Source organism: Schistocerca nitens, chromosome 11, assembly GCF_023898315.1.
Source record: "Schistocerca nitens isolate TAMUIC-IGC-003100 chromosome 11, iqSchNite1.1, whole genome shotgun sequence".
Lineage (NCBI taxonomy): Eukaryota > Metazoa > Arthropoda > Insecta > Orthoptera > Acrididae > Schistocerca > Schistocerca nitens.
The window spans coordinates 110,061,566-110,074,701 of NC_064624.1; the positions used below are offsets into that span (position 1 = coordinate 110,061,566).

Here is a 13,136-nt window from a genome sequence, read left to right on the forward strand (position 1 = left end):
CCCCAGTATTTGGTTTGCTCTACCCACAATGTTATCTATGTGATGGTTCCAATTTAGGTTATTTGTAATAGTAATCCCTAAGTATTTAGCTGAATTTACAGCCCTCAGTTTTGTGTGTCTTATCGCGTGATCGAAATTTAGCTAAATTCTTTTAGTACTCATGTGAATAACATCAAACTTTTCTTTATTCAGGGTCAATTGCCACTTTTCACACCATACAGATATATTATCTAAATCATTTTGCGAGTCAAGGCGGTAAATGACAGCATCATCTGCAAACAATCTGTGATGGCTACTCAGATTGTCTCCTATGTCGTTAATATAGATCAAGAACAATATAGGGCATATAACACTTCCTAGGGGAACGCCGGATATTACTTCTGTTTTACTCGATGACTTTCTGTTACTACGAACTGTGACCTTTCTGACAGGAAATCACGAATCCAGTGGCACAACTGAGGCGATACTTCGTAAGCACGCAGTTTTGTTAGAAGGCGCTTGTCAGGAACCGTGTCGCAAGCCTTCTGGAAACCTAAAAATATGGAATCAATTTGACATCCTCTGTCGATAGCACTCATTACTTTATTAGTATAAAGAGCTACTTGTGTTTCACAAGAACGATATTTTCTGAATCCGTGCTGACTATGTGTTAATAAATCGTTTCCTTCGAGGTACTTCATAATGTTAGAATACAGTATGTGTTCTAAAACCCTACTGCAAATCGACGTTAATCAGATGGGCCTATAATTCAGCAGATTACTCCTACTTCCCTTTTTAGGTATTGGTGTGACTTCAGCAATTTTGGAGTCTTTAGGTACGGATCTTTCTGTGAGCGAGTGGTTGTATATAATTGCTAAATATGGAGCTTTTTTTATCAGCATACTCTGAGAGGAATCGGACTGGTATACAATTCGGACCGGAGGCCTTGCCTTTATTAAGTGATTTGAGCTGCTTTGTCACACCGAGAATATCTACTTCTGTATTTCTCATCTTGCCATCTACTTTACATTCTAACGACTTCAAATCATTTTCTCACTTTTTTTTTAAACCGCAGTTTGCCTTACAAGTTTTTCGTTGATTTTCTGGTCAATTGTTTCGGCGAAATTAGTATGTTCATCTTTTATAGAACCCATTATAGCTGCAAACATTTACTGTATACATCTTGGTTCTATTTTCTGCATTACTGTTTCCTGTTTATGTTGTTCCACCGATACTATACCAAATTTTGTATCCCAATTTGACACTTTTGATTCAGTTACACTACCAGCATTGCCATCACAGAACTGGTTGTTACCGATTTCGTGCTTCATGCCACTTCCAGGCTCTACATTATCTGCACTAGTTACATTAACTGACGTACTTGAAGCAGCTTCTACTCCACAGCCCGTAAATAACAAAGAAACTTCGTCAAAAATCTCCTCTTTTTACTTTAACATCTACTAGGCCTACTCCTCTCTGTTCAGCCCTGCTGGTTTGTGAAGCACTTATATTCATTGAGGGTCCTTCCTCTTTTTATCGTATTTTAAAATGTTTATCACCTTCCATGTTACTCTTTCAAAACACACACACACACACACACACACACACCAAATGTAGCAAACTTACCTTTCATTGAATGCTGCAGCCTCGGCATGCTGAAACCGAGTGTCAGACCACCTCAGTCTGCGGTACCAGTGTAAGGGTCCCCGCTCATCGTGTAAGTTGCCATCACTGCTCTTATGTAGTGCTGCTCGTTGATACCGCTATGACGCCGCCTGCTGCTTCGCTGCGCTCTGTATTACATCTTCTTTCTTGTCAGTCTCTCCGGCGTCGCGAAATGGGTTGGGTTCAAAATTCCGCGTGTACCGATTTACTAAATATTTCATTATCGTTCACTATACGGTCTCTCACTAAATTTCCCTCAACCACGGATTCAATGTACCACGGCTTTTTTACTGTTTCCCCGGCATGTGCTCCATGTGCGTCAGCACGGTTCCTGTTGCCTGCACCTACCTGTGAACTCGTTGCAGCACATCACTGGTAGGAAAGCCGAGCAGAAACCTACCGTACTGCGACTCGCACCAGGCTGCATACAGCGTAACTATTCTAAGAATTGGGAAAAGGTCTTAATTTTGAGTGAAAGATAGAAGTACTTACAAAATTTTGGTATATGCTGAAATTTAGAATTGCAAGTTCACTGCCAAGCCGGTGCTAATCGTAAAACAGTCATGCGCAAACCCTTTCATTCACGTTAGCAAGTCTGTGCTAACGTATTTCCCGAAGTCTGAACAGCTGCTAAGCAAGGACTGTTCTTAAACGCAAATGCTCGCCACACTGTTAAGTTTATCAGTGTCTAATTAATACAATCAAGTTTTTGGTCACCGATCTTCTCAATGTGCCATGTGATAATTACTTAACAAAATCTGTACTTCCTAAAACGTCTGCATTCAGTGTCTTAAAAATTTCTCACACTAGTTCGTACAGCGTTTCTCAGTATAACAATGATCTACATATTTACACATTCACGCATCATTCACACTGCTGAAACTTATACAAAACTGTACAAACATAAATAAACAAAAAATCATTCAAGAAATAAACAGAATAATTCACGAAAACCTTCTCTTGACCTGTTTGTCGAATGTGTCTGTCCCCTACTTTACTCTGGTGGATGAAAATTAGAACCACGTACTCTGCTGAGCCCGATTCAGACCGTCTGCCACTGTACATGAATGAGTCATTCTCCCGATAAAGTCTCGAGACGGGAGCTCACTCGTAGATCCCCTGTGTGAAACAACTCCTGCAAGGGTACGTGCATAACCGCTACTGAAATGACGAATAATACAGATTCAGGTCATAAAACAATCTACATCTACATCCATACTCGGCAAGCCACCCGACGGTGTGTGGCGGAGGGTACCTTGCGTACCTGCGTCGGTTCTCCCTTGTATTCCAATCTTTTATTGTTCGTGGAAAGAAAGATTGTCGGCATGCCCCTGTGTGGGCTCTAATCTCTCTGATTTTATCCTCATGGTCTCTTCACGAAATATACATAGGAGGGAGCAATATACTGCTCGATTCCTCAGTGAAGGTATGTTCTCGAAACAAAAGCCTATACCGAGCTACTGAGCGTCTCTTGCAGAGTCTTCCACTGGAGTTTATCTATCATCTCCGTAACGCTTTCGCGATTACTAAATGATCCTGTAACGAAGCGCTCGGCTCTCCATTGGATCTTCTCTATCTCTTCTATCAACCCTATCTCTTCTATCAACCCTATCTGGTACGGATACCACACTGCTGAGTAGTATTCGAGCAGTAGGCGAACAAGTGTACTGTAACCTACTTCTTTCGTTTTCGGACTGCATTTGCTTAGGATTCTTCCAATGAATCTGTCTGGCATCTGCTTTATCGATGATCAACTTTATATGATCATTCCATTTTAAATCACTCCTAATGCCTACTCCCAGATAATTTAGGAATTAACTGCTTCCAGTTGCTGACCTGCTGTATTGTAGCTAAATGATAAAGGATCTTTCTTTCCATGTATTCGCAGCACATTACACTTATCTACATTGAGATTCAATTGCCATTCCCTGCACCATGGATCAATTCGTTGCAGATCCTCCTGTATTTCAGTAAAATTTTCCATTGTTACAACCTCTCGATATACCACAGCATCATCCACAAAAGTCGTCAGTGAAATTACGATATTATCCACAAGGTCATTTATATATATTGTGAGTAGCAACGGTCCAACGACATCCCCTATGCCGCACTTGAAATCACTCTTACTTTGGAAGGTTCTCCATTGAGAATGACATGCAGTGTTCGTTATCTAGGAACTCTTCAATCCAATCACACAATTTGTCTGATAGTCTGTATTCTCTTACTTTATTCATTAAACGACTGTGGGGGCACTGCATCAAACGCCTTCCACAAGTCAAGAAACACAGCATTTACCGGGAACCCGTGTCTATGACCCTCGGAGTCTCGTGACAGTCATGTTTTCTTGAACAACATGAAATGTAAAGAGAATATCTCGTTGAATAAAGTACTGCTATTGATCATTACAACCATTTTAATATTTTGGTAGATGTCCATTTAGAACCATTTCCAGACCAAGCAACACTTCGCTGTAGAAAAAATTTGGAGATAACGTCTTTGCCGCATCTGGAGCTTGTTCTCCAAATGAAATGTGCTGAAAGGAAAGGAACTCTTGAAAATGTTATTACTAAAGATTTGCAGTTATTCACCAATGGCATCAATCTGACAGAAAGGGTGTGATAGTGTTGAAACTGACTGATGACGGACAACATTTATCAGCTGTCGCTGCAGACAGGTGTGGCTGTCTCTCGTAGAAGTGTCAGTAGTCACCTGTATGCTGAAAGGGCTGCTCCGCGTTGCCGTGTTTCAGAATCGTCCGCAATGGAAGCAGTTAAGGACGTGACGGAGACAGTGACTGTGGACCTGGGTGCTCTCCTGGACGCCGGGGACGACGCCATGGTGATACTCGAGGCAGGTGACACTCGGCTGGTGGTGCACAGGGCCGTCCTGGTGGACAGGAGCCCAGTGTTGGCAGCCATGTTCGCCCACGACACCCTCGAGAGGAGCACCGGCGTGGTGAGGGTTGCCGACGTGGAGGGCCCGGTGCTGAGGCAGCTGGTCTCCTACCTGTACACCCTGCGGGCCCCCCAGCTGCCCGGCACGGCCCCCCAGCTGCTGGCCGCAGCGGATAAGTACGGGGCGTCAGGGCTGAAGGCGGAGTGCGAGCGGCAGGTGGCCGCTCAGCTGACTGTCGAGACCGCGGCGGCCGCAGCCGTCCTCGCGACCCGCCATCGAATTTCTTAAGGCACGTACCCAAGAGGTGATGGCCACTCAGGGGTGGGCAGATGCGATGCTTCATCAACCTAAAGACTTGATCGAAGTGAGCCGATTGCTGTGCGATCCACCACCAAAAAGCAGGTGAGCGTGGGGAAAACCTCTCATTCCTGTCTCTCAGTTCTGGATGTGTTTGTGTTTCCAAGTCAATAATTTTTGCCACTGAGTTTCTTTACATTTGTCTCTGCTGTAAAATACAGCATCATAGACAGTCAATTCACGATAGCTCACAGTGCTATCATTGCTCTCCTGTAGCAGTTTCAGTGAATCCCTAAACTGAACCCAGTTCATTATCAGGTATGTTAGCTAACAAAAATCATCAGAGCCAGTTTGTAGACATTATTCTGTTAAATTACATGTATACATAAAGTGGTTGTTTCGGTTTTAGCATCAACTGTCATGACAGAGGGTACACTCACTGTGTGAATAGGGCATGACCCAGCTGTATTGCCCAGCACAGGCTCACACAGTGATGGGTGTAGTTTGCAACTGGCAGCCTGTACTGGTTGCTGTAGGCCTGTTCACATAAAGTAGTGTTCAAAGTTGTTCAGTGCCTCTGTGGCTGATGACACTGAGACACCTTTGAATAGTGTCACACTGCATTAAGGTAACGACAAAGTAAGTCACTTACAATCGACACCTCGAGCAAGGTAGTGTACTGCAGAATGATTATAGAGGAGGATGGCAACATTCTCACAAATTTAGATTACTGATGTTGACCTGTGGAATTTTCGTCGTGTAGAAAAGCAGATTATCAGAGTATTCACTATTCACACCTCAGTACTACAGCTTTGTCTCTGTTGCATAGTTTATTTCTGTGTGCAAGCCATGTCAGCAAGTATCCCAACTTAATTCTTCGTTCTCTCCAAATCCAAACAGAACATAAGGGATTTTAATTGCTGTAAGGGAATGTTGTTGTTGTTGTTATTGTTGTCTTCAGTCCTGAGACTGGTTTGATGCAGCTCTCCATGCTACTCTACCCTGTGCAAGCTTCATCTCCCAGTACCTACTGCAACCTACATCCTTCTGAATCTGCTTAGTGTATTCATCTCTTGGTCTCCCTCTACGATTTTTACCCTCCACGCTGCCCTCCAATGCTTAATTTGTGATCCCTTGATGCCTCAGAACATGTCCTACCAACCGGTTCCTTCTTCTTGTCAAGTTGTGCCACAAACTACTCCTCCCCAATTCTATTCAATACCTCCTCATTAGTTATGTGATCTACCCATCTAATCTTCTGCATTCTTCTGTAGCACCACATTTCGAAAGCGTCTATTCTCTTCTTGTCCAAACTATTTATCGTCCATGTTTCACTTCCATACATGGCTACACTCCATACATATACTTTCAGCAACGACTTCCTGACACTTAAATGTATACTCGACGTTAACAAATTTCTCTTCTTCAGAAACACTTTCCTTGCCATAGCCAGTCTACATTTTATATCCTCTCTACTTCGACCATCATCGTTACTTTTCTCCCATCATCGTTACTTTTCTCCCCAAACAGCAAAACTCATTTACTACTTTAAGCGTCTTGTTTCCTAATCTGATTCCTCAACAACACATGATTTAATTCTACTACATTCCATTATTCTCGTTTTGCTTTTGACGACGTTCATCTTATATTCTCCTTTCGAGAGACTGTCCATTCCGTTCAACTGCTCTTCCAAGTCCTTTGCTGTCTCTGACAGAATTACAATGTAATCGGCGAACCTCAAAGTTTTTATTTCTTCTCCATGGACTTTAATACCTACTCCGAATTTTTCTTTTGTTTCCTTTACTGTTACATAAAAGAATAATCGTCTGCTGTCACGGCTTGTATGGAAGGTGTTCAGAAAACTGGGAGAAGTAAGCATCGGTGCTCCAGTGTGTGGCTGCTCACACCTCTCGCACCCCGAGACCACCTCACCAGACAAGCCAGTCCTCGAGGCAGTTCCGGCTGGTTCCCTAAAATTGAGTCTTCTCACCTCATTTTGTCGTCATGCCTATTCAGCCGTTAGATAAAGCTCACACAGTACTTCGATACATTTCCTTCTGTGTGACACAGAATACCATGCTTTACTGCATCTTCAATGAACAGGTATCCGACCCGTCTGCGTGTCTAGATTGCTCCATGGCTTTTAGATAGCCACCCTGTGAACACTACAGACTTTCATTCTACTGTGGCACACCTTATGAGATTATCTATCCCATCCACTGTTGTTGCTATTGTGCCTCTGATTTCTGTGAGCATTAATAGTCTCTCTGTGACCAGAGTTACCTTTATTCTGCACCATTTTACAACTGCATATGTCCATAAAAGTCTACTAGCTACTGACACTGATAAATGATCATTTATTTTTCATTTAGGTTTTAATACTTCTATAGTATTTTATGTGCTATTTGGCATATCAGAAATCTTGTGTTTGAGATGACAATATGTGCGTTCCCTGAACCAATTGTAATGAACTTATAGCCAGTATTGTAAATCATTCAGTGTCTTTCTCTTTTATTCAATAAAGAAATTTATGTTCTTGAAAAAAAAAAATTTGAAATGTAACACGTAAATATATTTCTCTACATTACTCCAAACTCGTTCTGATGACCAAGGTCCTAAGTTTGAAAAAGTTTTTGGTAACGGTAATCTTTTTACTAACAGTATTCTTTGTGTACATTTTACAAATTCTCTTGCTGATGTATATTAGATTCTTGTCGTAATTAGTGATCTTCATCTAGTTCACGACCTCATACTTCCCACACTATTGGGTGTCAGCTGCAGACACACATACATTATTTGGTTCTGGAACTGCCTTGGTCTTTCACTGATTCCACTTGCCCCCCACCACAACTCCCCCTCAAAAATTATACTTAGTGTCACACTCAAAACTTTATACACCACAGGTGCCTAAGGTTTTAATAATAATTAAAATAAGATGTATAAAACCGCATGTAAGCAGAATTATTTTTTAATTCATACATTGGAGTGATACAGTTTTTTCCCATTTTTTGGGGAGGATATCTCACAACCTCCTCCCCCATGTATCCATGCCAGGCCTTCTAGACATTAGATTCTCACGGAATTTACAGTTCATGCCTACTGTATGTGGGTCCGCAGCTCGTGGTCGTGCGGTAGCGTTCTCGCTTCCCGCGCCTGGGTTCCCGGGTTCGATTCCCTGTCCCATAGTACTCGGAGCCATTAGAACCATTTACTGTATGTCGAGGACAAACTTAATTTTATTTCAGTAGCAAGTTCACAGCACAACTTACGGACTACAGTATCATCAATCACAAACATTGCTCATCGCCTCCACCCCCCCACCCCCCCCTCTACACACACACACACACACACACACACACACACACACACACACACACACACACACACACACAGACAGACAGACAGACATTAGTGTTTGTTTTCCCATGATTGAATTGGGGAATGATACAGCTTACATAAACTACCTCGTGGTTTCATATGTGCTTACAAAGTGAGGATGCTCACTTGAAAAATGTTTAAATTTCTGTCAACCATATTTAATGAATGAAATTTAGATGAATGTGGTAATACGGTTATGACAAGTAACTGTTGCACAGCCACAGCCTCTTTCCGGTGTCAAATCAAGAGGTTCACCTTGCTGCACTGTCTGCTGTACTAAATTCCTTCCCCAGCTCAGCTTCAAACACAGTCAACAATTTTGTTTTCTGTACCTTTCAAAGGCCAGTTTTTAAAACAGGCTTTGAACGATGTCTGATGATCAAAAGTATAACATTAATTCCATTAAAAAAAATTTCGCAGCCAGACGAGTGTCGTGCCTGATTTATATGCATGTGTTACTATGCTCAGTTGTATCCAAACAACCTGAACCGCTTTCCACCTGGTTTGTATGCAGCCACGTAACTGTCTTGCAGTTAGAGTGTTCTCTTTCTCATACAGTCGTTTCACTACACAAAATCATTACTACAAGAGTCCACTAGAGAAAACTGCCCTTTCCTGCTATTGTCAATATGAAAACCAATACCACAATAACGTAATTATCAGAAAACCCATTACCAGAGATGGCGGTCCTCAGTGCTTGTAAACTAAAGTTAATTACAATAAATGACATTTCAAGAAGCAAGATTCCGCTTCAAACTACATGGTTCTGTATGGGACTGGAACCTAGGACTCCAATCCGGTCACTACTGTCTTTGCTAACAAAGCATGAGAGATCTTAACTGTCATTTTAACCACATGTAACAGCATTGCGCTTGTTCGAACTCGATATGATGAGGCGTAAGGTTTTGTTTTGGACAGGGATTGTGAATGACGCACAATAAAATCTTATAACTTTATGTATCGAAATTTTTCACCACTAGAGGGATGATGAAACTGAAATGATTATACAACAAAGTATTCCCTCACTGCGTTCCAAACCCAGCACATATCATGTTGTTTTCTAGCCACATATAGATGCACAATGTCAGTTTATTTCACCACTAGTGAGATATGCTTGTGTCTGAACTAGAAATTATGCGAGGAAAGGTTCTGTGCCGACTGGGACTCTTAACCCTGTACATGCTACCACCACTGACTACACACGAAGAGGTGCTCACTGTCAAATACTTCTCCACCAGACACTAGGAGTGGAATTTATAAATCTGAAATGATAGGCCAAAAAGATCTGTGCCTGGTTTTTTTTTTTTTTGATTGATTGATTTCTTTATTAATCCATGTAACAATTTACATTGTGTGGATTTCGTCAGCAAAATCATATACAATACAATATACCTACAATTATACACATAAAATTTGTATTTACACACATTTTTGAGGTATCTTAAATTAGTTTTATATCCTTGTGTAATTTGTAATTTTCTTATAGTACTGTACAATTTTTGATTTCCTCATGTATTACAATGCAGGATACTTTAATTACACTACATGTTTTAATTCAGATAGTCCATTACTGCGTAGTAACTTTTATTTAATAAAAGAAATTTTAGTTTTGTTTTGAACTGTCCGATTGTGTCAATATCTTTTATTTTTTGGGGTAATTTATTATATAATTTAACAGCATTGTACAACAAGCTCTGCTGAGTTTTAACTTTATTTTTCCTCTCTAGATGCAGATTGTATTGGTTTCTAGTTTCATAGCTGTGTACTAAAGAATTTTTCATATAGCAGTCAATTTTTTTTTTTACATACATAACACTTTGAAAAATGTATTCACAAGGGACAGTTAGGATTTCCAGCTTTTGGAAATGTTCAAGGCAGTGAGCCCTACTGCCACTCTTGGTTATTATACGAATTGCTCTTTTCTGTAATTTGAAAACTGTTTGAATATTTTTACTGTTGACTCCCCAAAATATTATTCCATAGGTAATAACAGAGTGGATATAAGAAAAATATACAGATCTGACACATGTAGTATCACAAACTGCAGTCAGAATTCTCAGAGCATAGCATGCTGTAGCGATTCTGTTACTAAGTATTTTAATATGTTCTCCCCACTTTAACTGACTGTCTACATGCATACCAAGAAATTTTGTGTAGTCTACACATTCTATAGTTTCATTGTTTAACTTAAAGTTGTTATAGTGTGGTTTTTTGCAGACATAGAAGTTAACAGCATTTGTTTTTTTAAGATTTAGTGTTAGTTTATTATTGGATGCCCACTCACGTACACTGTTTAGTGTTTGTTTGGCTTTTTCTTTTAGTGCATCTGGTGATTTGTCACTGATTAGAACATTTGAGTCATCTGCAAACAATATTGTTTGTCCATGCTTGATGCTCTGTGGGAAGTCGTTTATATAAATGAGGAATAGTACTGGGCCAAGGACACTACCCTGTGGGACACCTATATTTACATAATTTGGGTCTGAAGTATACTTTACAATATAGTTTGAGCAACTTGAAATATGTGAGATTTCAGTTATCTGTCTTCTATTTTTTAGATATGACTTGAACCATTTGTTCACAAGTCCCCTTATTCCAAGTTCATCTAACTTATTTAACAATATGTTGTGGTCTACTGTATCAAACGCTTTAGTTAGATCAAGAAATATACCTGTTGTGTAGTTCCCTTTATCTAATGCTTCTAGAATGTGTTTTGTGAGGTGTGCTGTTGCTGATTCTGTGCTTTTCCCTGATCGAAATCCAAACTGGTCAACAGACAGTAAGTTGTATTTATTTAAATAATTCATTAGCCTATCTTTCATAATAGTTTCTAATATTTTTGCAAAGCATGATAGTAGAGAAATTGGCCTATAATTTTCAATTTTTTCTGCATCACCTTTTTTGAAGAGAGGTAGTAATTTCGCATATTTTAAATAGTCTGGAAAGTAGCCCTGATTGAAAGATTGATTTATAATATCAACTAAAGGTGGAAGTAGGCTCTTGATACAGTCCTTAATTATAAAAATGGGGACTTCATCCAGACCAGCTGAGTTTTTGTTTCTCAGTTTGCTGACTGCTTTATAGACTTCTTCCTGTGTTGTAGGGAATAACACCATTGAGTGTGATACACCATTATTTGGCTTTTTGACCTGAGGGGCTGTTAGAAAATTTTCCTGTAATTTTATTCCTATGCTACTAAAATAATCATTTATATAATTTGCCAAATATATTGGGTCTTTTATTAGAGACCCTTCCTCTTTGATTTTCAAGTTTGACAGATTCATTTTCCTGGTACCAGTTTCCTGCTTCACAATCTTCCATACTGCCTTAATTTTGTTTTCAGCAGAGTGCACTATTTTGGAGTTATGAGCTCTCTTTGCTGCAAGCAATATTTTCCTATATGTTTTCCTATATCTTTTATAAAAGAGTGAGAAAGCAGGATTAGTTTGGCTGTGTTTAATGGAGCTCAGGTACTTTAGTGTTTCAGATGATTTTTTGATTCCTTTTGTGACCCACTTGCTTTTTCCTGTTGTTGATAATGGACATAATACTTTAGGAAATGTTTCTTCAAAATTTAATTTAAACAATGTCATGAAATTTTTGAATTTTTCATTTGCACCTACTTCTGAGTATACTGAGTCCCATGTTTGTCCTGCTATCTGTTTGGCAAACTCATGTCTATTTTTTTTAGAAAAAATTCGTCTGTAAATATGCATTTTCTTTGTTTCTTCTGGAGCCACTTTTATATTAATGATTTGAGCTGAGTGATCAGATAATCCTAGCTCTGCTACAACCACCTCACAGTTATCTTTGCCTAAATCTGTTAATACCTGATCAACAGCTGTCTTTGAGTATTTTGTTATTCTGGTTGCACTGTTAACCATTGGAACTAAATTGAAACTTTGAGCAAGACTTTGTAATGAGTCCCATGTAGAATCAGGATTCAGTTTATCAACATTTAGGTCTCCACATATGAGAATGTGGTTCTTTGGAGTGGATATCTTGTTAAGAACATGATTAAGTTTGGAGAAAAAGATATTGAAGTCTCCACTAGGAGATCTGTATATACATAAGATAATCAAATTCCTACACCTGTATTGGTCCCTGATTTCAACTGCTGCCAGTTCAAAATGTTGCTCTTCACTGATTACACATAAATCGCTTCTGGTCTTATACTGATAATTTTGTTTTACATAAATGCAACACCCTCCACACTTCATAGAAGTCCTACAGTATGCACACGCTAAATTATAAGACTGCAAGACTAATTGATTAATTTCAGCCTCATTGCACCAATGCTCAGTGAGACAAACAACTGAGCACTCTGTAGACTCTAGCTCCACTTCTAGCTGTTGGGTCTTATTTGCTAGGGAACATATATTTTGGTGAACAACTGTTAAGTAATTTTTTCCAGCACTATTTGCATTCCCACTTCTTTTCGTTTTAATGTCGTTCTGTTTTGGTTCAACTGCTTCCTTATTATGATTACACTCACGTTTTTTGTTTGCATATTGTATTCTTGGATAGTCACCCCCTGCAGACCGTATTAGTTTCCCTTATTTTTTATAATTTTACATAAATCCAGGAGCATTTTACTGAAAGTCATTGCACCTAGTCTGTTTAGGTGCAGGCCATCCCTACCCAGACATTTGTCGTCGAGAAATTTATTTGGGTCAACAAATACAACACCAAGTTCGTCGCACTGTTCCCTAATGCCAGTGTTTATTTTGTTTGTATACGCGTTACTCACCGATCTTCTTTGTAGAATTCCGTTGATAACAATTCTGGAGCTTGTAAACAAACCTTTGGCTGACCGAATTACATTACGAATATCATTTATGATTTCTTCTTGTCTGCTGCTTCTAATAGAGTTTGTCCCTACGTGAATTATCACGCCTTTAAAATTTTTGTTGGAATCATTG

General features: G+C 39.6%; 3 protein-coding genes across 3 annotated transcripts in view; all 3 read left to right on the forward strand.

Annotated features, from left to right (window-relative positions):
• Positions 1 to 13,136, forward strand: part of LOC126212947 (ankyrin repeat and protein kinase domain-containing protein 1-like) — a 578,958-nt gene that overhangs the window by 152,488 nt on the left and 413,334 nt on the right. The window lies entirely within an intron of this gene.
• LOC126212946 (poly [ADP-ribose] polymerase tankyrase-1-like) overlaps positions 1 to 13,136 on the forward strand; it is a 213,158-nt gene that overhangs the window by 139,536 nt on the left and 60,486 nt on the right. The window lies entirely within an intron of this gene.
• LOC126212948 (protein roadkill-like) overlaps positions 1 to 13,136 on the forward strand; it is a 56,760-nt gene that overhangs the window by 39,282 nt on the left and 4,342 nt on the right. The window contains exon 2 of the mRNA XM_049940466.1: positions 4,394 to 4,828. Within this exon, the coding sequence (XP_049796423.1) occupies positions 4,405 to 4,827 (423 nt within the window). The 5' untranslated portion in view covers positions 4,394 to 4,404 and the 3' untranslated portion in view covers position 4,828. The remainder of the gene's footprint in view (positions 1 to 4,393; positions 4,829 to 13,136) is intronic.